The following is a 23,847-nucleotide window of genomic DNA, read 5'->3' as shown; positions in this document are numbered from 1 at the left end:
TCGGATGCTTAACCGACTGAGCCACCCAGGTGTCCCTAGAAATACACTTTAAAAGTATTTTTCCCAGAGTGCCTGGGTGGCTCAGTCAAACATCTGACATCAGCTCAGGTCATGATCTCATGGGTCCGTGAGTTCAAGCCCCACGTCGGGCTCTGTGCTGACAGCTCAGAGCCCGGAACCTGCCTGCCTCGGATTCTGTGTCTCCCTCTCTCTCTCTGCCCCTCCCCCACTCACGCTCTCTCTGTCTCTCAAAAACAAATAAACATTAAAAAAAAATTTTTTTTTAAGTATTTTTCCCTTTTCCCTATCATCTCTGGAAACGACCACCAAGATTATTAAATTATTTTGCTTTTTATTTCCATCCCTTTATTAACTAATTGGATTTACTATTTTAGATTTCATCATTTTTTGCCAAACCTACTGCTACAATCTTTCTTACAGTTCTGGTTCCAGTTCTGCTTTTACATATTTAGCCTCTTAAATTCTGACTGTATTTCATAGCCCCGAAGTACCAGACCGAATTCACCATCAATCATACCCGGCAGTCTCTGGGCAACGTGAAGGCCACGCATGTTAACGGTCGGCACGTGAACTGGCAAAGAAACGCGCAGGCCTGTAACGAGAAGTCAGGCTATCCGAGGTCTTCGGCGGAAAATAAACGTCATGGGGTTAGTGGAGACTGTATCGAGTGAGTCGAAACACGAGAAGAGCAAAGGCAAATTCAAACACAGGAAGTCAGGTCCCAAGTACCCCTGCAAGTGGCGAGGCCACGCTGGCAACCACGTGCGGCAGGTGCCCTGACCCACTGGCGCAGACGAGGCGGTGAGCTCTGGCTTATGCTCGCCACGCCCGACTCCTCCAGCCACCAAAAGTCAATCCAAAACCACAGCCACAGTCTCAGTGAGCGGTGGACGCCGGGGAAGGAGGTCGAGCAGGGTCAGAGACTGGTGGGCGATGGGGTGGGGGGAGGACTAATGGAGCCGCTGGACAGGGAAGGCCCCTCTGAAGGGCGGCCTGTGTGCAGGGACTTGCGTGGTGACGGGAAGGGTCCCTAAGCGAAATGGGAGTTTTCTCCGACAGGTCCTCCTACTGTCCAGCAGGCCCGAGATACCAGCAGCCTGCCTCCAGAAAACTCTGGACCGGCAGCACAGACGAGGGCAGGGAGAGACCTGGGCCTCAGGAAAACAGGCCCCCGATTATGTAGAGACACCTTCTCCTCCCTACTTCCCAAGGACAGCTGGAGTACCCGCGAGGAACAAACCGCGTAACTCTGGGATCCTGCTGAGCCCCTGCCACAGGGCGACTGGACTCTGTTCATCCCAGGGCTCCTGGGGCCAGGACGGAAGGGGGACAACACGAGGAGTCACTGGGAGCACACCGGAGAAGGACTCTCCCAGGCCCCCAGGCCTCACACCCACGTGCCCCGCAGGCAAGAGCAAAGGAACCCGGGCCGTGTCAGCAACGGCTGCCCACAGAACCACGCAGGCTCCGAGCTGTTGGACCTCAAGTCGTCATCGAATAGGAAGTGAGCTCCTGCTTCTAAGCAGCAGCTCTAGGGAGACGCGCCCCCAGAGAGGACAGAAGGGCACGCAGCCCCACAGTTCCACGACCTCCGTGAACCAGATCACTCCTCTGACTTACACTATTCTAGGGCATGGGAAAAACTTTTATAAAAATTAATTACACAGGGGCACCGGGGGGGCCCAGTCAGTGAAGTGTCCGACTCTTGGTTTCGGATCAGGTCACGATCTCACGGTTCATGAGTTCAAGCCCCACATCAGGCTCTGCGCTGCCTGGGATTCTCTCTCTCCCTCTCTCTCTTTCTGCCCCTCCTCTGCTCACTCACTCTCTCTCAAAACAAATAAACTTAAAAAAATTACATAAAATGAACATAGTCGTGTTCCTAACAACAACAGCACACACATGTGTGAAAACTTCAGGCCAATGTCACTTGAATATAGACTTCCATTTAAAAATATTAGTAAACTGAGGGGCCTAGCTGGCTCTGTGAGAAGAGCATGTGACTCCTGATCTTGGAATTGTGAGTTTGAGACCCCCTGGGTGTAGAGATTACTTAAGTAAATAAATAAAATGTAAACAAACAAAAAATAAATTAAATACTAGTGAATTGAATATGGTTTTGCATTGGATAATTAATAGACTATGACCAGGCAAAGGTTATTTTAGGAACGTAAGAACTGCTCAGCTTTAGGAATCTATTAATAGATGATAATCTCAACAGCTGCCAAAAAGACATTTGGTAACGTTACACATCCACTTCTGATTACAAGCCTGGGAGATCGCCCAACAATCAGCAGGTGATAAATAAATGGCTGGTGAGGGAATACGGACTCACAAAACACTGTAACTTGTAATCATAAAACAAGTTCATATTAAGGTTTAAAAAAAGGCTAAACAAATATTAGTAATGTAAGTGTCCAACTTAGAAATCAAAAGAGAGAAAAGGAAGGAAATTAAGAAAACGGGAGAAATCAGTGAAAAGAACAAAGATACAAAACAGAAGGTCAATGGAACCAAAAACTATTGGTTTAAAAGACTAACAGACAAACTTCTGGAAGCACTGCCTCAAAAAAAGAAGAAAAAATACAAATTGGTAGCATTATTAATAAAAACAGAACAAAACTGAATTTCAAATAAAGCAGATGTTAAAAGAATTCTACCAAGAGCTTCTTTCCAATAAACTTGAGGACTTAAAAGAAATTAATAACCAAAACTGACTCAAGAAGAAACAGAAAGCCTGAATGCTCCCATAATTAATATAAAAGTAACAGCAGTAGACTAAAATTTTCCTATAAAGGAAACATCACACTCAGATGGTTCTATGGACAAGTCCCACCAAAATGTCAAGAAACATACCTTTCTTTTCATCATCTACTGTATCTTCTAGAACACAGAAAAGAACTCTCCCTGGTTCACACTTCACCTTGGGACTAACACAAGATAAGGATCATATGAGGAAAAGAAAATCATGGGCCCATCCCATCCGCGAATATAAATAGAAAAATACTAATTAGCAACCAGAATCTACCAATGGATGAAAAAGAGAAGACAGTGTAGCAATGTTGGTTTCATCTCAGAAATGGAACGATCACTTAATATCAGAAAGCTATAAATGCCATTTAGCGAACTAAAGAAATAAACGGAATTACCTCAATGCAGAAAAAGCATTCAATAAAATTCAACGCCCATTCATGAGAAAGCCCCATAGGAGGAAAAAATCAGACTTTGTCAGTCTGTTAGGTTGCTCGATGCTACATTAAGTCAGTCGGAAACGGGTAAATTCCAGAACTGTTACTAAAAATCAGAAAGGAAGAAGGTGTTACTATCGCTGTTATCGCTCCTCTCGAACTGGAGGTCCAGTGGGAGTAACTGGACAGCGGTGAGGACAGCGTGAGGACCGGAGAGGAGGAACAAGGCCACTGGGTCTCGGGGCAACGGCGACACGGGCACAGCGCAGGGGAGGAGCTCAGACGCGGGCCACACGCCTGCACCTGCACTCAGGCTCTGGTTCTCAGCAGTCCCATGGCCCCAGACAAGTCCCCCCTGATGCCCCCGCCTCAAACCGGGGGTGACAACAGTACCTGTCTGTACCTCACTCCTCTCTGGGTTAGTATCCAGCTGTTCCCGTGGCACAGGAAACACAGAAGGATCAACAGACGTCTTTTCCAAACAACAGTTTTATCGAGGAAGTGATCGTAAGCACTCAACAGCTTGTACCCACCAATGACCAGGAAAACAATCTAAAGCAGAGTCTTTCCAAGAGCAGAACAACCTCTAGAGTGCCCAGATACAAATCTACCAAATGATGGGCACGAGCGCCACAGAAAAAAGTCACAGATGTTCACTGAGAAGCATCAGAGGAGGCCAAATACACGGAGAGATCATGTTCACCAACACTCCTGCTGGGTTCCCAAGAGGGTTTTTTGTGGCGTTCAAGAAGCTGCTTACATGGGGCGCCTGGGTGGCTCAGTCGGTTGGGCATCCGACTTCGGCTCAGGTCGTGATCTCGAGGTCTGTGAGTTCGAGCCCCGCGTCGGGCTCTGTGCTGACGGCTCGGAGCCTGGAGCCTGCTTCCGATTCTGGGTCTCCCTCTCTCTCTGACCCTCCCCCCGTTCATGCTCTGTCTCTCTCTGTCTCAAAAATAAATAAACGTTAAAAAAAAAAAAAAAAAGAAGTTGCTTACAGTACCTCTATGGGAGGTAAGGACCGGGAAGAGGCACATCACCAGACACAAGGCCTGTTCATAAAGCTGATCGAAGCTGTGTGGAATCGGGCAGGGCCAGGGAGAACAGACCACAGCCTGCAGCCGGGCCCACGGCCTCTTCTTTTGGTTCAGCCCACAAGCGAAGAGCGGCTTTCACAAAACAAATAGTTGAAAGCAATATCAAAAGGGTAGTATTTTGGGACACAAGAAAATTCTAGACGATTTGCCTTTCAGCATCCATAAATAAAGTTTTACCGGAGCCCAGCCACACTCGCCCGTCTGCATGCTGTTTATGGCCGCGAAGCTGAAGACCGGTGACGGAGCGCGCGTGGTCCTCGCAGCTGCAAATGCGTGCGTGCCTACCCTTTCTAGAAAAAGCCTGCTAAGCTCTGGGGTCCAGGATCCAGAGAGCGCCGCAGGCATGCGTAACTTTCGCATACAGCAGAGGTAACATCACGGAGCCATGTGGAGAGGATGAAAAGCTGGTTATTCCTACTGGGAAAAAAACCAACGGCACCTCTGTCTCAACACAACACAGGAAAATCAACTCCAGGTGGATTAAGGACTGAAGTGTCAAAACAAAGTTTCCATCTTTTAAAGAGAAGAAGTATCTTTCTGGCCTAAGGACAGAGGAGGATTTCTTAACTAAGACACCAAAAACGTGAAATGTAAGCGTGAAGGCCGAGCAATGTAATTACATTAAAATTAAGAGCTCAGTCATCAAAAAACACCTAAAAGACAGTGAAGGGGGCAAGTTCTGAATGATGATTTTAATGTGACTTTACCTCCCTTGGCCCTCTACCGTCGATTCTTATGTTATTCTTCCACAAAACGGTGTTTCAGCCCAGGCTGGCTGCTTTTCTTCTCTTTGCAAAACTTACTCCTGAGAGAGCACGCGCCAGCAGAGGAGGGGAAGAGAGAGAGGGAGACAGAATCCCAAGCAGGCTCCATGCTGCCAGCGCAGAGCCCGACGCGGGGCTTGAACTCACGAACTGTGAGATCATGACCTGAGCTGCGACCAACGGTCGGATGCTTAACCGACTGAGCCAGCCAGGCGCCCCACCACTGCGAATTTTATACTGTGTGTTTCAGGTTGGACTGGAGCTTTTCAGGTGCTTACACACCCCAGGGGACAGGTGGCCCCTGTACCCGTCAGCACAGGTCTGCCCCCTGCTTCTGCAGAGGTGTGGGTTTTTCACGTTTGCTTTTCCTAGTTCTCTGGGTGAACTAGGTCTTAGGCCATTTATCTTTTCGGGAATCCGAGAGCAATGTTTTTTGAGCCCGTCCAACATCTGGGTAGATCTTTCCTGACTTCTACATCTGTAATGCCAACGTGACTAAATAATAAGAATCCCAAGTCCACCTGTTTCCCTACAAATCCTGCAGCCCCAGCTCCCTCTTCTTCCAGCAGTTAGGGCTGCAGAGCAAATCTAGAAGCAACTCTGACTTTGGTTTTTTTCCGAAAAGAACCTATTGTTTCTTACAATATGTTCTTTCCTGGAACATAAAAGCCCTTTTAAGGGCAGACCCACAGCAGGCTAAGCGCTCGCTCTCTGTGAAAGGACCCAAGTGCCTCTAAAAAACCATACTTTGTTCAACACCCCATCTAGGTCAGAAACTTACCATTCTCATCACACTTGACTTTGAAATCTGTATTACTGTCCAAACTACAACGTCCACATTGGGGCAGAAAACCACGGGGCCAGACAGCCGTGCCTGCTTCCCAGGCCTGGGGCCAGGCCATGCAGGGCTCCGCACCAGGACGCAGGGTGAGGGGTCAGTGGGGGGCTCCCCGAGGCTACGGCACCTGCTTACCAGGTCCCCTTTTCCGCCAGAAGCATCGTGAAAACTTCCACTGTCTTTCCGCACAGGGTTTTAGTTCCTTCTGCCAGGTGCTGCCTCACACGTGATCATTTGTTCCCGTCCACTTACCCGTCTCTTGTGGCTTGTGTTTAATTAATTCGCTGAAATTCATCTAGTCAACAAGTTAAGGGTAACTTTCGTCTAGCACCTTGCCAGCCACAGAAGAGACATAGGTCTCCACCTGACGAGATTCCATTCCAGGGGAAAGTCCTTGGTGGTTCTTTCCTCCTGAACCATTCAGTTCCGAAGCCCGTTAGATGGGCCAATCGAGGGAGCACCTGCACCAGGGTGGGGGAGGGGAGAGCCACGGGGCCCAGAGTGAGGACATCCGCGTGGGGGAGGGGGAGAGCCACAGGCCCGGAGTCAGGACATCCACGTGGGGGAGGGGTGCAGCAGCCAGCACAGGGTGGAGGGAGTCCTATCCGGGGAAAATGGCTAGCCCAGCAGCGATGAGGAGCCTGCCCACGGGGCAGGGGTTGCTGGAGCCCAAGGTGGGTGTAGACGACATGCACCCGGGACAGCGGTGACAGCAGCAACAGGAGACACGGGATTCATTCACCGACTCGATCTATTAAGGACAACAACATGTTCCTCATGACCGGACAAGGGAATTATAAACACAGGGAAGAAACTAGCCCGATGCCCATGGTGCGCGCGCGCACACACACACACACACACACACACACACAGTTCCCGTGGCTCGGACACTGAGCGGGCCTGAGAGCTGACACACCACAAAGGCAGTGGGCACACAGACAGCAGATCTGGCTTCCGCCAAGAGGGAGCAGGAGAAATGGCGACTCCGGGGGCAGGGAGAGTAGGGGAGGCGCTGGACACCCCAGTGAGCTAAGAAGGCAGCCAGAGCAGCCGGCAGGGACGCAGACGCCCACCTGAAGGGGCCCCCACTGGACAAAGCGGACACACCGTGAGCACCAACACAGGAGGCAGAGCGTCTACACCCTCGAGGAACCCCGCCCACGTGAGCCCGCGATGATATGAACAAGAGATCACACTGAGAGTAAGAGCAGGACGCTCACACTTCACGGTACCTTCCAGAAAACGCGAGTCACCACAGGGGGAAAAGGAGGCAGACAGTGGGGCAGCCTGGCAGGGTCCTCCGCGTGGGGAGACCCGGGCGAGCACCGCAGTCACGGGGTGGCGGGAAACGCGCCCTGGGACGGATGCTGGGCCATCAGCCGCCTCCCTTCTGGGAGATTCCTGCTCCGGAGGCACTACTGCATCTAACCGTGAGCAACCCCCGCCACCCCCACCCCCCAGCCCAAGGGCCCCTCCACGAAACAGCTGACCCTCTTCAAGGTCGACAAGGTCACGGAAGTGCAGAGGGCACACTGTTTCCAGGCTGGGCGCTTCTATGCAGGGCGCGCTGGGAGGCCCGGGCTCCTGCGGTGCTGATGCAGAAGGTCCCAGTCTGCAGCAATCGGTCAAGTACTCAGGGATGAGGTGGGCCATTGGTTCTTGAGCAGTTTGCGGGTGGGCATGAGAGGCCCTTTTCTGAGCCGCGGCACGCCAATCGGTCAAGTACTCAGGGATGAGGTGGGCCATTGGTTCTTGAGCCGTTTGCGGGTGGGCGTGAGAGGCCCTTTTCTGAGCCGCGGCACGCCCAAGCGAAGCTGGCCGAGCGTTGGGACATTATGGGGACGTGCAGTCGGAGGGGCCCTTCCTTCCCAGACCGGGGGCCGCTCCACCTGCTGGAGGCTGAGCGCAACCCACAAGGCCCCAAATGGGCCCAGCAGGGCAGACCCCGCGAGGACAACGCGACATGCTCTGCCAGGACCTTCAACAGGGTGATCAGATCTCGGGAGGATCTGAAAGTTCCCAAAAGTGCCCCTCACAGCTTAAAATGTTTGACCTGCTTCTAAATCCGCTTTTCTTCAAAAGTTGCTTTTAATGCTGTGTAAAATGATTAACTCCATTTGGCTTATTTGTTACAACTACAACATAATTTTCTATCATCTTTCAATGCAAATGAACTCTATTTGTAGTACAATAAAGCTTTCACAAGCTACCTGGAAACCTAGTGAGTACCAAAAATATGCATATTTGGAAATGACTCCTGAGTTTCAAAACCTAATGAAGAAAACATTTAGAATGCATCGTGTTTGTAACAGGAAGCACACCTATAAGAGTGAACTTCAGACCATGCGTTAACATGCGGTGTATTTTATTCATAATTTACAGAAAACCAAATGTCTGAAATAAACACATTTCTTTTTTATCTTAATTTTTTTCCTTGTAAGGGGATTTAAGAATATTCTGTGAAATCAGAAATTTTTAATGTTCATTCTTATTTTTGAGAGAGAGAGAGAGAGCGCGAGAGTGTGAGTGGGGGAGGGACAGAGAGGGAGACACAGGATCAGAAGCAGGCTCCAGGCTCTGAGCTGTCAGCACAGAGCTCGAACTCGTTAGCCCTGAGATCATGACCTGAGCCCCGAAGTCAGACACTTAACCGACTGAGCCCCCCAGGCGCCCCAAGAATTTTCTGTGAAGTTTAAGGCTTATGTAGAGCAAAACCCTGACATAATGCAAGCTCTTCACTAAGTGGCTGTCAGTCCTGGCCTCGGTGAGAGGGCTTTCCAAGAGGCTCTGTTAGTTATTTAAGGGGTCCCGGCTGGTGGGGAGGGGTCTTTGGCCAGAAAGAAAGGTTTGGAGAATTCAATCAGAAAACCTTGATAATGCTCCAATATGAAAAATTATACGTGCATCACTGCTACAAGTAGGAAATCAAAGTATGTATTGTGATGTCAAGCATTTCAGGTTTTTACCCTAAAAATTGCCTTGAAACCCATCTCCCAGAGAAAAGGGATAAAGCCATGTCACTGGTTGGCCATGTCGGCCCCTTCTGAGCCCATGTCGCCCGGGTTAACGGGTCATTTATCCGCCAAGCCTGTCCCTCGGGCAGCAGAGTGCTTCACGGGAAGCTGCTTCTCAAGTCAGAAGCAAACAGGCAGGAACAACACAGATGAGAACTCGGAAAATAAAACAAATGCATTTCTCACTTAAAACAATGAGCACAAATGTGTATGTTTTAGAAAGGACAAAAATAAGAATGAGGAAAAAAGTCACCAAGAAATAAATTTGTCTAAAGTGAAGCCGAGAAACATGGAATTTCGGGATGAAAATAACTCTGGAAACAACTGCTCCACCTACAGCCGAGAGCTCCACGCACGACAGGGCCTGTGTCCCAACACGTGCGGGGCTTCCTGGAAATCTGAGACCCGCCTGCTGTGGCCAAGGAGCCCGTGTGCCTCCCTGAGTTAAGACCCTGTGTCCAGGAGCCAGATGACAGATGGGACATAGGCCTGGAGCACAAGGCCTGGGGCCGGGGGCCGGGCGCCAGGGTGACACTGGAGGTGGTCACGTGTGGGGACAAGACCCAAGAGGGGAGAGCTGCCGTGGCTCTCCTCACCGCTGTCACTTGAGGAACCCCCGCTCGCCCCCGGGCAAGCAGAGACCCCAGGGCCCCCGCCCAGCAACATGGCTCCCAGCCAAGAATGAAGCCAGACCACACCAACGGCTCGCCCAGGCTCTCAGCCCGATCGCGGGTAAGCCTCTCCTCTCCAAGGGTCTTCTTCCCTTTAACACCTTCGTGAGGTCTCACTGGGTACTTCTGAAAGTCTTCACGGCTCTGCAAACCGGAGAGAACTCTCCAGCAGGGCCGGGGCCTCACCAGTCTCCCCCGCGGCAGGCCCACACTCGCCGGGCGGCCGTAGCTTCTAGAACTGCTCCCCGACTGCTCTCCGCACAAGCGCACTGGGGTCCGCTGAGCTTTGCCCACCTTTTACGGTCACTGTGACGGACCTCGACCTGCATTCTAATCCTTACTAACTGATTTTCTTCCCGAGGCTAGAACTCGATCCCTCATTAACGTGCTGCAGGGACCATGTGTCAACACCGGCACCTGGACCGAGCCCCCAACTCCACAGACTCAGGCTGTGAAAGTCAAACTCAAGACTTGTTTACACAAAGCAAAGAGGATATTGATGGACACCAGGCCGCAATGACTGGTCAGGCCAAGACGGACTAAATCTAGAAAAGTGACAAATGTAATGATACGGATTTCAAGTTGACGTTTTGAGTAAAATCTTTATTTGTGTCACCATTCACTGAGTGAACGTACGAAACACAAGACGACGGGTATTTGAGTTGGAAATGGTTTTACGGCTACACCTAGTCACAGTTTTGAATCCAATTTTAAGTCACACATAAGTATTTTCAGGAAAAGGACTCTGCCGCTTTATCCACATTATGACCCTTGTTTATACAAAGAAGGCCTATGACCTCGTAATGATCTTCACAAAGTTCACATACGTGTGACATTTTGATGGTTTCCAAACCATTTTCACAGTCCAGGATATATCCATGGCATGTATCTGTAAATATCTTTAAGTGATATTGTTGATCGTTTGCTGGTGACAGTCTAGTTTTACATCCAAAATCTAAAATCCGCAGCCTGCATACTGGAAGAAACGGCACTTCTTGGGAACATGAAGCGATGGCCTTATTTCCTGAAATAAACAAAAACTCACCCTTTCTGACGAAAGTCAGCGTCAGTGGTTCCCCGTTTGGCCACCGAAGTCTCATCAGTGAAGAATATCGTAGTATGTGTCCCTTGTTTCCTTCATAGCAATTTAAATGGAAACAGTATTTCTATTTTCCCAATAATACTGGGACCACAAACGTCCAAACTAAACATACTTTTTATCAGGTGCAGAATTTCAGTTAAGGGGGGATTCTGAAGAGCATTTTTCAGACAGGGTTCAAGTATTTGTGATGAAACTGCACCACCTAGTGACCAAAATGAGACATAACTTAAAGATGTATTCAGATCGCCAAGCTAAGGGAATAAAATAGAAATCCCTGATGTTCATGTAAGAATTTAGCTAACGATTGTTCACTACATACGACTTACTGTAACTAAAATACAACATGTGCGTGATAAGGTCATTTCATCCGTCAAGAGTCATTTCAAGGGGTGCCTGGGTGGCTCAGTAGGTTGAGCATCCAACTTTGGCTCGGGTCATGATCTCACGATTCCCCACCCAGTTCATGGGTTCAAGCCCCATATCGGGCTTTGCGCGGTCAGTGTGGAGCCTGCTTGGGATTCTTGGTCTCCCTCTCTCTCTGTCCCTCCCCCGCTCTCTCTCTCTCTCTCTCTCAAAAATAAACATTAAAAAAAAGGTCATGTCAAGAGTCAAGATACACATTCCCAAAGAAATGCTTCTTTCAAATGACTGTCCAGGGGCGCCTGGGTGGCGCAGTCGTTTAAGCGTCCGACTTCAGCCAGGTCACGATCTCGCGGTCCGTGAGTTCGAGCCCCGCGTCGGGCTCTGGGCTGATGGCTCAGAGCCTGGAGCCTGTTTCCGATTCTGTGTCTCCCTCTCTCTCTGCCCCTCCCCCGTTCATGCTGTGTCTCTCTCTGTCCCCAAAATAAATAAACGTTGAAAAAAAAAATAAAAAAAAAAAAAAAAAAAAAAAAAAAAAAACAAATGACTGTCCATAATCTCTATAGACAGCTGATAGCTACATTAGTCCCTCATTACAACGTTCACCGAGAAGGGCAGTAAAATACATACATTCACGTCAAATTAAACACACACACCAACTTCACATGTGAAAAGATGTACAACCTCCAGAAGACGCAGTTTATGTGACCAAGAAAGAAGGTGAAGAGAGTAGGGGAGGGTGGCTCAGTCAGTTAAGTGTCCAACTTTGGCTCAGGTCATGATTTCACGGGTCGTGAGTTTGAGCCCCACATCGGGCTCTCTGCTGACAGCTCGGAGCCTGCAGCCTGCTTTGGATTCTGTGTCTCCCTCTCTCTCTCTGTCCCTCCCCCACTCACTCTTGGTCTCTCTCTCTCTCAAAAATAAACATTAAAAAAAATTTTTTTTTTTAAGGTGAAGAGAGTAAAATCACAAAAACTTTAATTTTTTTTTTTTTTTCAACGTTTATTTTTGGGACAGAGAGAGACAGAGCATGAACGGGGGAGGGGCAGAGAGAGAGGGAGACACAGAATCGGAAACAGGCTCCAGGCTCTGAGCCATCAGCCCAGAGCCCGACGCGGGGCTCGAACTCACGGACCGCGAGATCGTGACCTGGTTGAAGTCGGACGCTTAACCGACTGCGCCACCCAGGCGCCCCTCACAAAAACTTTAAATAAACTAAAAAAGAAATCCACTAAGAGAAATACTCTATTTCAAAATAAAGAATTTGAATGAGGGGCGCCTGGATGGCTCATTCAGTTAAGTGTCTGACTCTTGATTTCAGCTCAGGTCATGATCTCACGGATCATGAGTTCAAGCACCACACTGGGCTCTGGGCTGGTGGCAGGGAGCCTGCTTGGGATTCTTTCTCTCTCTCTCTCCCCACCCCAACTCACACCATCACTCTCAAAATAAATAAATTAAAAAAAATAATTTGAATGAAAAGAAAAAGGATCTAAAATTTACATTCGATTAGAACGGACACGATGTGGAGAAACCCGAAAGAGAATGTAGGAGGAGACAGAAGCAGGCCCGAGAAACCCCGAGCAGCGCTTCCCGGTGAGGGAACCATCTCTGAATTGCCCCCATCACTCTCAAGCATCTTATTTATGACGTTCAAAAAGCAAGTATTTTTAAAGCGCAAGAAACACTAATAAAACTGCTCTTCTGGCTGTTTTTCAAAAACTCCTTCATAAATGTGAAGGAAAAAAAATGCTGGCATGGGCTTAGTATGTTACTATTAGCAGAGTTTATATTTCCTCTTGAAAAGAGAGCAAGTTGGTCAGGACAATGAAGAAAATGCCCAAAGCGGCCTGATTCACATATTTATTCTATAATGTGTTATTCAAGTCCATTAGTGCAATAAGAAATAGCTTTTCTTCCAACACAACTTCAAAGACCGGCTGGAGAGACAGCTGGGCTACAGGCATGCTGAAAACACACACTGCCTCCAAGGAAAACACAAAGTACCGAGACTAAAGGCAACTACAATTTATGTGAAAAGCAGAGGAAACATCTACCACTTGATTTTTAGGTGAGAGAGAGAGAAGGCAAGCAATTACTATTATGACGGGTACGTATAAACCAATAACGGCAACAGGCAGACGCGGCCGACGCAGCTCCAAGAGATTCTTACAGCCGCCTCTCAGCAAACCAGGCGCGTTGGAGTCTGGATCCGGAGTACAGAAGGTACACACACCTTGCGCGCTTTCCGGAACACCTGTGAAAACTGCCCTCAGACTAGGCCTCAGAGAAAGCTCGACTCCAAATAATCGATATTATACAGACCATATTCTTTGAACGTGAAATTGTATTAGAAATCGCCAGTAAAAAGGCTTTTTAAAAACCCTTACGTTTCAAAGCTATGGAACAGACTCCTTAATAACCCACATGATAAAAAGAAATAAAGTATTTCATCTTAAAGTTCAAGGAACTTTTAATATTCATATTAAAAATTCAAAGATAAAGCATGCTTAAAGAGAAATGTACGGCCTTAAATACATTTGTTTAAAACGACAAGAACTCAGGGGGCGCCGGGGTGGCTCAGTTGGTTAAGTGCCCGACTTTGGCTCAGGTTATGATCTCGCGATTCACGAGCTCAAGCCCTACACTGGGCTACACACTGACAGAATGAAGCCTGCTTGGGATTCTCTCTCTCCCTCTCTCTCTGCCCCAACCCTGCTCTTGTACTCTTGTGTTCTCTCCCTCTCTCTCAAAATAAATAAATAAACTTAAAATAGATAGATTTATTAATTAATTAATTTTTAAAAGTGGCAAAGACTCAGGCACCTGGGTGGCTCAGTCGGTTGAGTGTCCGACTCTCAATTTCAGCTCAGGTCATGATCCCAGGGTCGTGGGGTTGAGCCCCGAGGCAGGCTCTACACTGAGCGTGGAGCCTGCTTACAATTCGGTCTCCCTCTCCCTCTGCCCCTCTCCCCGACTCATGCTCTCTCTCTCTCTCAAAAAAAAAATAAATAAACAAAACAAAATAAAATAAAATAAAATAAAATAAAATAAAATAAAATAAAATATAAAGGCTAAAAATAAAAGAGCTAACTATTTTACGCAAGGACTAAAAACATAAATAACCAAGGAAATTAAAAGGAAAAATAAAGAATAGAAATCAATGAAATGAAAACAAAAGTGTCTATCTACAAAACCAAAAGTTGATCCTTTGCTAGAGGGTGTCTATTTCAACTGTTTCTTTAAAGTCTCAAGGTAAAAAGACACAAAATTTTGGGAAGAAAAGGAAAACTGTAACTACAGGCGTATTTTTAAAACCACAAAGGCACAGCTGAAACATGTTTATGTCACGACTTTGGAAAACGTGGACGCAACAGTTGCCTGGAGAAAGGCTGGAGAAGGCACAGCCAGGGGACGCCGATTTCCGCTCTCGCCTCTACAGCAAAGCTTCTTCGCCCCATGTGCAGCCCGCATGTGGGAGATGCTGGTTCCAGAAACCCTCGGGCCCTAGCCAGGCAGCCAGCCTCCTCCACTCACCCATGTGCCTTGCAAATATCATCTTCTGAGCACTCCAGGCAGTGAGGAATTTTGGCAAATTCTCGTCTATGTGAAAACCTTGATTTTTAACTGAGCACGCTGACTTCTGGAATAAAGATTTCACTTCATGGCCCCTTAGTGACAAAGATCTGGCCACTATCGCGGAAGTGGAAGGGGTAGGCACAGCTTCCAAGAAAGAGTCTGGAAGGAAAGGGGCATGCTTTTCTCCTTCTCCCCTTCCTGCTGGCTGGCAGGCAGTCCTGGATGGACCTGGGACAGCTACCTTGGCCCATGAGGTGCCCTGAGGCACGGGGGTCACACAGGCGCCACCTCCAGACTCTGACTCAGGAGCTAAAGCACTTTCCACGTCATTTAAGCCAGTAATGTTTTCGATCTCTCCTTCACTCATAGGTGAACCTAATCCTAGCTGATTCAAATATGAATTACCCAAAGAGACTCAAAAAGGAAACAGGAAAACGGAATATACTCACTCAAGAAATTGACTTGGCAAAGCAAAAAGAAAGGATTCGTTCAAGAGAACAGAAAAGCTAGCAACATTAAGACTTCAATACGAAGAAAAGAGCAAGAGGGGGAACCAGCAGTGAAGAGAGAATAATCATCAGCCATTAAGGAAATGCAAATTAAAACACAAAAAATTAGAAAGACTGACCGTTCCGAGTGCTGACGACGACGTGGGGAAGCTGGAATTCTCCTCTGCTGTGGTGGAAATGTAAATGGTACAACCACTTTGGAAAACAGCCCGGCGGTTTCCCGAAAAGATAAATATACCTTTACCACGTGAGCCAGCAATCTTACTCTTAGGTGTTCACCCAAAGGAACGAAAGTGTTTGTCCCCACAAGGGCTCGTAAGGGAATGTAACTGGCCGAAACTGGAAACAACCCCACAGCTCATCAACTGACAAATGGATACACCCACTACAGAGGATGATAAATCCATACAACTGCAGTGGGTGTATCTTACAACGGGCTTACGACTCAGCAAGCAAAAGGACACATGCTGAAAAATGGATACATCTCAAAGTAACACGATGACTGAAAGAAGCCAGACCGAAAAGGAGCACACGCCATGTGACTCCACCATCTGCGATTCTGGGAAACAAACAAGAGTGACCAGGAGCAGAGGAGCAGCTGGCGGGTCCTGGTGGGAGCGGGGCGTGGGGAGAGGTGGCCGGAAGGGATTCCGAAGGGCACAGGCCACTGTGGAGGGCGACGCACACGTTCACCGTCCTGACTGTGGATGGCACGGACGTGTGGAAACAGTCTCGCTCCACTGGGAGAGTAAATCAGTGCAGCCAGTCGGGGAGTAATTTGGCGGTATGGGGTGAAATCAAAGCTCTGTGCACGCTCAGGAGCTCTGGGTCTGGGCACAGACGCTAAAGCAAGGTCGCAAACCCCAGCCCCAGGCTGGGTCCCCCCTGCTGTGAATAAAGTTTTATTGGAACACAGCCATGCATACCGTTTCCTGTTGTCCTCCCTAGGGCTGCTTTCAGGCTATCAGCAGAGCTGAAAAGTTGCAATAGATTGTATGGCCCGTAAGCCTAAAATATTTACCACGTGGCCCTTTGCAGAAAATGTTTGCTGACTACGGTTCCCGGAGACACTGGCTCCCATCTGCTTGGAGACGTGGACGTGTGTTCACAACAGTGGAAGGCAGAGTCAACACCACATCCATCAATAAAGGAATTAATAAACCACGGAATACTAGTTACCAGTTAAGAGGAACAAGCTAGATCCACAGGTATCCAAACGGGGAAGGTCTCAGAAGCACACTGCGGCCTGAAGAAAGCGACCAGCAAACGTACCAGCACCCGGGGGAAGCACCGAAAACCCCTGAAGCAGTAGGAACTGCTTATAAAGTAAGGCTCACACCAGCTCTTCCCTGTGACTGTCCTGGGGACAATGGGCCTGGGGCGAAGGCAGAAAAGACATCAACTTTTCCGCTGTGTTTTAATTTCTTTTATTTAAAAAACTCTAAGAGGTTTTTAGAAGACCAGTCAGTGAAATGTAAACCTGATATTTACCAACAGACTAAAGAAAACACAGCAGCATGCGTTTCCCCTGCCTGTAATACACAGACCTTGAAACACTTACTAAACCGTACTTTTTTGGGGTGCCTGGGTGGCTCAGTGGGTTGAGCCACCGACTTCAGCTCAGGTCATGATCTTGCAGTTCTTTAGTTCAAGCCCAGCGTCAGATTCTGTGCTGACAGCTCGGAGCCTGCAGCCTGCTTCCGATCTTGTGTCTCCCTCTCTCTCTGCCCTTCCCCCACTTGCGCTCTTCCAAAAATAAATGTTAAAAATAATGAGAAAAAAAATAAACTGTACTTTTTTATTTTTCTGAGAGAGAGAGAGCGCGAGCGAGTGCTCCTGTGCGCACAGGAGCAGGGGCAGGGCAGAGAAAGAATCCCAAGCAGGCTTCACGCCCAGCGCGGAGCCCAACAGGGGCTCGATCCCACAACCATGAGACCAGGACCTGAGCCGAAATCAAGAGTTGGATACTCTACCGCCTGAGTCACCCAGGCACCCCCATACTAACTGTACTTTTTTTAAAGCAGCAAATTGTTCACCAAACAAGGACGTTTTTTCCCTTGTATCTTCTAAAGTCAAAACACCTACTCTGAAGTGGACTCTTCCGAGGAAGTCTGAAGCACAGACCTAGCGTGCTTTGCATAAAAAGCAAGGCTATAAAATTTAAACCAAGCGAAGCCTCAAAGGTTACCTCCAGGAACAGCCTGGAGGGACACATGCAAGTGCCAGGAACACGGCCAGGGACACCAGGCCAGCTCCGCAGGCCTGAACGGGAGCAGGACACATTAAAATTCCACAGCAACAGACAACAGGCCGCAGAGGAGCCAGCGCGGCGGGGGCCGTCCAGCGAGGCCTCAGCAGCATTACCCCCCCGCCCCTCCCCCTCCCCGTGACACTACAGGGGCCCTTCGAATGTCACTCTCACCAGTCTTCTCACTGGCGGCTTCGGGCCACATCTTCATGACAAACGGGGACGTTTTAGGCAGAATTATCCACGTGTGCATGTGTGTGTGTAAAACTTATTGGAATTACTGGCTGCCAGCAAAACTATCCAAAAAACATCTTTCTGTTAAAAAACCAGTAAGTGGGGGCGCCTGGGTGGCGCAGTCGGTTAAGCGTCCGACTTCAGCCAGGTCACGATCTCGCGGTCCGGGAGTTCGAGCCCCGCGTCGGGCTCTGGGCTGATGGCTCAGAGCCTGGAGCCTGTTTCCGATTCTGTGTCTCCCTCTCTCTCTGCCCCTCCCCTGTTCATGCTCTGTCTCTCTCTGTCCCAAAAATAAATAAACGTTGAAAAAAAAAAAAAAAAAAAAAAAAAACCAGTAAGTGAAGATACACTCTTATTTTTTAAAGTGGCTGTAACAGAAACCTAGCCGTGACGTTGGAGGCACCTGGCCTGCAAGTAGGCACCACAGAGTCACACGCCCAGGGGTGGCGGCTGGCGGGAAGGCCGTGGGTCCCGACAAAAGTACTCCCACACCCGTAAGCAAGACCGCTGGAGGGCACATACTAACAGCAGGTAGACTGAAAAGCCAGACCGGAAGCTGCCCAGGCTCTTCTCCTGCCATCGGCCAGGGCCAGGCGGCCAGCCTCCCGACCCTGCAAGCAGGGAGACGGGATGCACCAGGCAGGAAGGGGACGGCCACGGGGTCAGAGCAGAACAGGCCTCTGGCCTTGACTCCCGAGCCCCCAGGCGAGGCCGCGGCCCCACCCGGGACACACTGGAGGAGCCCCGAGTTTTCTATCCTCCCGGCCGAGGAGGTGGGGGGAACCTTCCAAGTGTGTGCAGCCTTGGCAGAAAGCCCTCCTTACCTTCTCTCCAGGTCTGGGTGGCTGCTGAAGCTTCTCATAGTCTTTCTTGGTCTCCAGAATCTTTTTCACAAGCCCTCCTGTTGAGAATCAGTGGTTTTATGTTATTGTCCGCCCTGAGGAGCCCTTCCATTCTAAATGGGGAGGGGGTGGGGAGGACACTAATTTCTTGTTCTTCCTCTTTCTATACTGAAAACCGCTTCAAATAATCTTTATTTGGTGCAAGAGAGTCTGCAATCCACTGATAAGTAGCTGGTGGTGGAAATTAAGGAGAAAATTTCAGTGTTTCGCTACTAGGTATCCAAAGGATACAAAAATGCAGATTCGCAGGGGAACATGCACCCAATGTTTACAGCAGCAGTATCAACAGTAGCCAAAGTATGGAAAGAGCCCAAACGTCCATCGATGGATGAATGGATAAAGAAGATGTGGTTTATATATATAATGGAGTATTACTTGGCAATCAAAAAGAATGAAATCTTGCTACTTGCAACGACGTGGATGGAACTGGAGGGTATTATGCTAAGTGAAATTACAGAAAGACAAACATCATATGATTCCACTCACATGAGGACTTTAAGACACAGAACAGATGAACATAAGGGAAGGGAAGCAAAAACAAGATAAAAACAGGGAGAGGGACAAAACCTAAGAGACTCTTAAACATGGAAAACAAACAGAGGGTTACTGGAGGGGTTGTGGGAGGGGGGATGGGTAAAGGGGTGAGGGGCACCGAGGAGGGCACTTCTTGGGATGAGCACTGGGTGTTGTATGTAAGGGATGAGTCACTAAATTCTATTCCTGAAATCATTATTACACGGTATGTTAAATAACTTGGATTTAAATTTTAAAAAATTTCAGCATTTCAAAGAAATGAGCTCCTCAAAGGTGAAAAAAACAAAACTTTGTAAATGGAAAACGATGAAGAGGAAGAGTAAATTAAACAGGTAAGTGTTGCAAACACGTGTGACAATTCTGAGCTGGTTCTAAGCACAAGATACTCCTTTTACATTAAGTCAAGAGTCTTCAGCTTCCTTAGAAAAAAAGAATTACCCATGGGGTAAATACCATAGAAAAAAAACAACACCATTTTCTTTAAAACACCATCTCACCCAAATGTACATCAACATGAAATTTGGCTGAGTAAACCCCAAGCACCTGGTCGGTGAGGGAGGCCGGGGCTGGGAGCAGGGGTGAAGCCACTTCCCCGCACCACTGCAGAGCAAATGCCAGCACACGCTGCTCAGTGACAAAAGCCAGATGGAGAAGCATAGATCCTGGTGAACACACACACACACACACACACACACACACACACACACACACATTCACGTATACTTTTTAAAGGAAAGTATAAGCCGTATTTCTCACTGTTTCCTACAGGGGGAGGGAGAGGACAGGGCAGAAGCCCCGAGTCTCTGAATCTATCTTGCTTGGTACATTTGACCTTGGAAACAAGTGACTACTTTACATACATAAAACAAAATTAAATCCAATTTTTCAATGCCTAAAAACTGAAACCAAAATGAAACTAAGAAACTTAACATCAAAGTGGCAAGCGTAGCCTAACAAAGAAATGTTCCGTTATCTGGTTGTCCGTCCCCAGTGGGACGCACCCTGAGAACAGACAGACAGACAGACCTACCAAGAAAACTCCTAGTGCTTTCAGTCATCTGCTGCGGCTCATTACCGGTGGTGGCGTTCAAGTGCTGTGCGTGCCGTAGGGGACAGCAAACGGACGGCTGACGGCGCTAGGAGCCAGGATGCGGGGCATGAGACAGATATGCATGTATAAAATCAAAGATTTAGGAAAAACTCTAAAGAGTGAAGCTGCGTTAGAAATGCCAATGTGAACCTGGATACATTTTTCTCGTCTTAAAAAAGGTAAGAAAACCCCTAGACACAATGACCAATCCAGAGGCAACATGCAGCCAGGCTCCGCGGAGAGACGGAAGGTTCCAGATATGGGGCGGGAAACACGCAGAGCGAGCCTGAAACATCTTCCCCATATCAGAAGACGAGGAAGCTGCAAAGTCTCCCGGGATGTGTCAAAAGGTCCCAGACGGCAACTCGAACAGGCTCCACTGAGTCAACACTGGACAGTCAGAACACTGATGAGAAAGACTGACTTGGCTTGAAATGAAGCACATTACGTGTATTAAAAGGAAACCCGTGATTTCATACAGGTATCAACACCAACCCTCAACAGTCAGCTTGGATGGCGACAGGAAACAAACTCAGGAAAACCCATCAACAAAGGGAGAGCATGAATCATGCCGCCCACCTCTCCCATAGAGACTGAGCCCTGGGGCCACGGCTGGGGAGGCAAAGCTGTGCATGATGGCGTCCTCCGGCTAACCTTGAGGAAGGGCAGGTCCGTCCTGCCACCAGGCTAACATCACAAGCAGAGAGACATGCAGACGTCAGGAAGAAGCACCACCACCTACTAAGTATTCTGGCACCTGATTGGGTCTCTGGAACCAAGTTACAAGCACAGAAGAGCATGTGAAAAACCAAGGCATATCACAGGCAACACCCAACTGTGGGAAACTCTTACGGACAACCAACCAGCTTCTTCAACAAATACGTTATGAGGGAAAAGGGGAGGGAGGTTAAGAGAGACCTAAGAGCTAACATCAATCAGTTGCAACGCAGGGACCTTATTTGGATTCTGACTCAAAGTAGAAAAAATATACAAAACAACTAGGAAAACAGTATTTGATGACGTTAAGAAATTGTTCCGTTACCACAGTAGAATTATAGTTATGTATATTTTTTTAAAGAGCCCTTCTCTTTTAGAGGGACACGTGACATGTTAACAGAAGAAATGATCTTCTCCAGGACTTGAAAACAATCTGGGGGAGACAGGAAACCATCAAAATCCTAGAGGAGAACAAAGACAGCAACCCCTTTGACCTCGGCCACAGCCACTTCTTACTAGACACATGGCTGGAGGCAAAAGAAACAAAAGCAAGCATGAACCACTGGGGCTTCATCAAGACAAAAAGCTTCTGCACACCAAAGGGAACAACAAAACTAAAAGCAGCCAAAGGAATAGGAGAGGATCTTTGCAAACAACATATTGGACAAAAGGTTAGTATTCAAAATCTATAAGAACTTATCAAACTCAACACCTAAAAAACAAATAATCCAGTGAAGAAATGGGCAGAGGCATGAATAGATACTTTTCCCAAGAAGACATCCAGATGGCCAACAGACACATGAAAAGATGCTCAACGTCACTCATCATCAGGGAAACACAAATCAAAGCCACACTGAGATGCCACCTCACACCTATCAGAGTGGCTAAAATTAACATAAGAAACAACAGGTGTTGGCAGGGATGCAGAGAGAGGGGAACTCTTTTGCACTGTTGGTGGGAATGCAAACTGGTGTAGCCACTCTGGAAAACAATATGGAGGCTCCTCAAAAAGTTAAAAATAGAACTACCCTATGACCCAGCAATTGGGTAATTTGGATAAATATGAATAGGTATTCACCCAAAGGATAGAAACATACAGAATTGATGGGGCACATGCACCCCAATATTTATAGCAGCACTATCAACAATAGCCAAACTATGGAGAGAACCCAAATGTCCATCGACTAACGAATGGATAAAGAAGATGTGGTACACACACACACACACACACACACACACACACACACACACAGTGGAATACTACTCAGCCATCAAAAAGAAGGTAATCTTGCCATTTGCAACAACATGGATGGAACTAGAGTATATTATGCTAAGTGAAATAAATCAGAGAAAAACAAATATACGATTTCACTCATACATGGAATTTAAGAAACAAAACAAACATGGGAGGGGGAAAAAAGAGGGAAACAAACCATGACTCTTAACGAAAGAGAACAAACTGAGGGTGATGGAGGGAGGCGGGTGGGGGATGGGTCAGAGGGGTGATGGGCATTGAGGAGGGCGCTTGTCAGGACTGGGCACTGGGTCTTTATGCAAGGGATGAACCACTGAATGCTACTACTCCTTTTGAAGAATTGTTTTTTAATGTTTATTTTTGAAAGAGAGAGAGACAGAGCATGAGCAGGGGAGGGGCAGAGACAGAGAGAGGGCGACACAGAATCCGAAGCAGGCTCCAGGCTCTGAGATGTCAGCACACAGCCCGATGCGGGGCTCGAACCCACGAACTGCGAGATCATGACCTGAGCCAAAATCGGACACTCAAGTGACTGAGCCACCCAGGTGCCCCACTGAATGCTACTCCTGATGCTGATATTACAATATATGTTGACCAAGTGGAATAGAAACAAAAACTTAAAAACAAAACAAAGAAAACAGCGTGGGGGAATGGGGGTCTGCAGCAGGCAGAGGCTTAGAGAAAACGAGATGAGCCGATCACGGCTGAAGCCATGTGATGGGTACAAGGGGGTTCATTAGGAGACTCTTCCTGCTTTTGCAACTGTCTGAAATCAAAGACATTTGGGAAGAGAACAAATATCACAAGTAGTGTCGATTTGGAAACAACCCCAGAGGTCGAACCTCTACCCTAACCCCACGCCACGCTGGAAGCTACTGACCGAGCCCCAGGGTCCCGGGGCGCTGCACCCCTCGAATCCGGGACTACGAGCCACCAACCGAGGAGGAGCCCATCCGTGCTGCGGTGTCTCACTGATGCTCCTCAGAACCCTGGCCGACACGGGGCGCTCAGAGCTCAAGGGCACGGGACCCCTCCCGCGCACAGCTGTGCGCACCCCACACTCACCGTGTTTCTCCTCTTCCTCCACGTCTCCCGCTGGCACCTGGGCAGGAAAGGAAGGAGGAAAAAGCTGATTCTCGAAATCCTGCCTCTGCGGATGTCCCCAAAGCAACGACAGAATTAAAGAAGGCGGACATCTAACTGAAAGGTTAGAGGAACGTTCGTCTCCGGAACCTGAATGCGGGAGCATGGATTCCAGTGTCGTCCAAGCGCAACTACAAAAACACGCTCCCGTTAACTCACCACTTCAAGTTCGGACATCTCAGGGAGCTGGGGGGCGGCCTCCACCACAAACTGGTCGTCTTCCTCACCGTCGGAGTTCTGTGCATCTACAATTACACTGGCCACGGCTTTGCCACTCCCTGTCCTGGAGCACCAGAAATCACATCACACAGGAATGTGCTGGCCACACGTCTGCATCAATCCCATGCACCCCGGGCTCCAAGGGAGGAGTTCAACCACCAACCACCTCCAGAACATCACAGAATGTAAGCCCGGGTCCCTGTGAGTCCTGCCCTCTGTGCCCCCACTAATGTTGGCCTCTGGTCCTCACCCAGGCCCCTCCCTGTGCCCCTATCTCACAAGGGCCCCCAGGGCCTCCCCCACCCAGAGCCTTGCCCCTCCCCTGGCCGCACTCTCTGGACACCAGCCCTCTGCCTGCAGCCTCT

At 48.5% G+C, this 23,847-nt stretch overlaps 1 protein-coding gene across 8 annotated transcripts in view; it reads right to left on the bottom strand.

Annotated features, from left to right (window-relative positions):
• Positions 1 to 23,847, bottom strand: part of TRAF3IP1 (TRAF3 interacting protein 1) — a 62,497-nt gene that overhangs the window by 16,733 nt on the left and 21,917 nt on the right. For 7 of the 8 annotated variants that reach the window (XM_045481945.1, XM_045481940.1, XM_045481941.1 and 4 more), the window contains 3 exons: positions 23,423 to 23,546; positions 23,186 to 23,222; positions 18,447 to 18,523 (listed from right to left, as the gene is read on the bottom strand). In XM_045481945.1, the coding sequence (XP_045337901.1) occupies positions 18,447 to 18,523; positions 23,186 to 23,222; positions 23,423 to 23,546 (238 nt within the window). Of the gene's footprint in view, positions 1 to 12,897; positions 13,319 to 18,446; positions 18,524 to 23,185; positions 23,223 to 23,422; positions 23,547 to 23,847 lie in introns of those variants that run through there. The other variant, XM_045481948.1, reaches the window with a different exon arrangement.

This window comes from Leopardus geoffroyi, chromosome C1 (assembly GCF_018350155.1).
Source record: "Leopardus geoffroyi isolate Oge1 chromosome C1, O.geoffroyi_Oge1_pat1.0, whole genome shotgun sequence".
Lineage (NCBI taxonomy): Eukaryota > Metazoa > Chordata > Mammalia > Carnivora > Felidae > Leopardus > Leopardus geoffroyi.
Note: the sequence above shows the minus strand (reverse complement) of the source record. Positions and strands in the feature narration are given on the sequence as shown.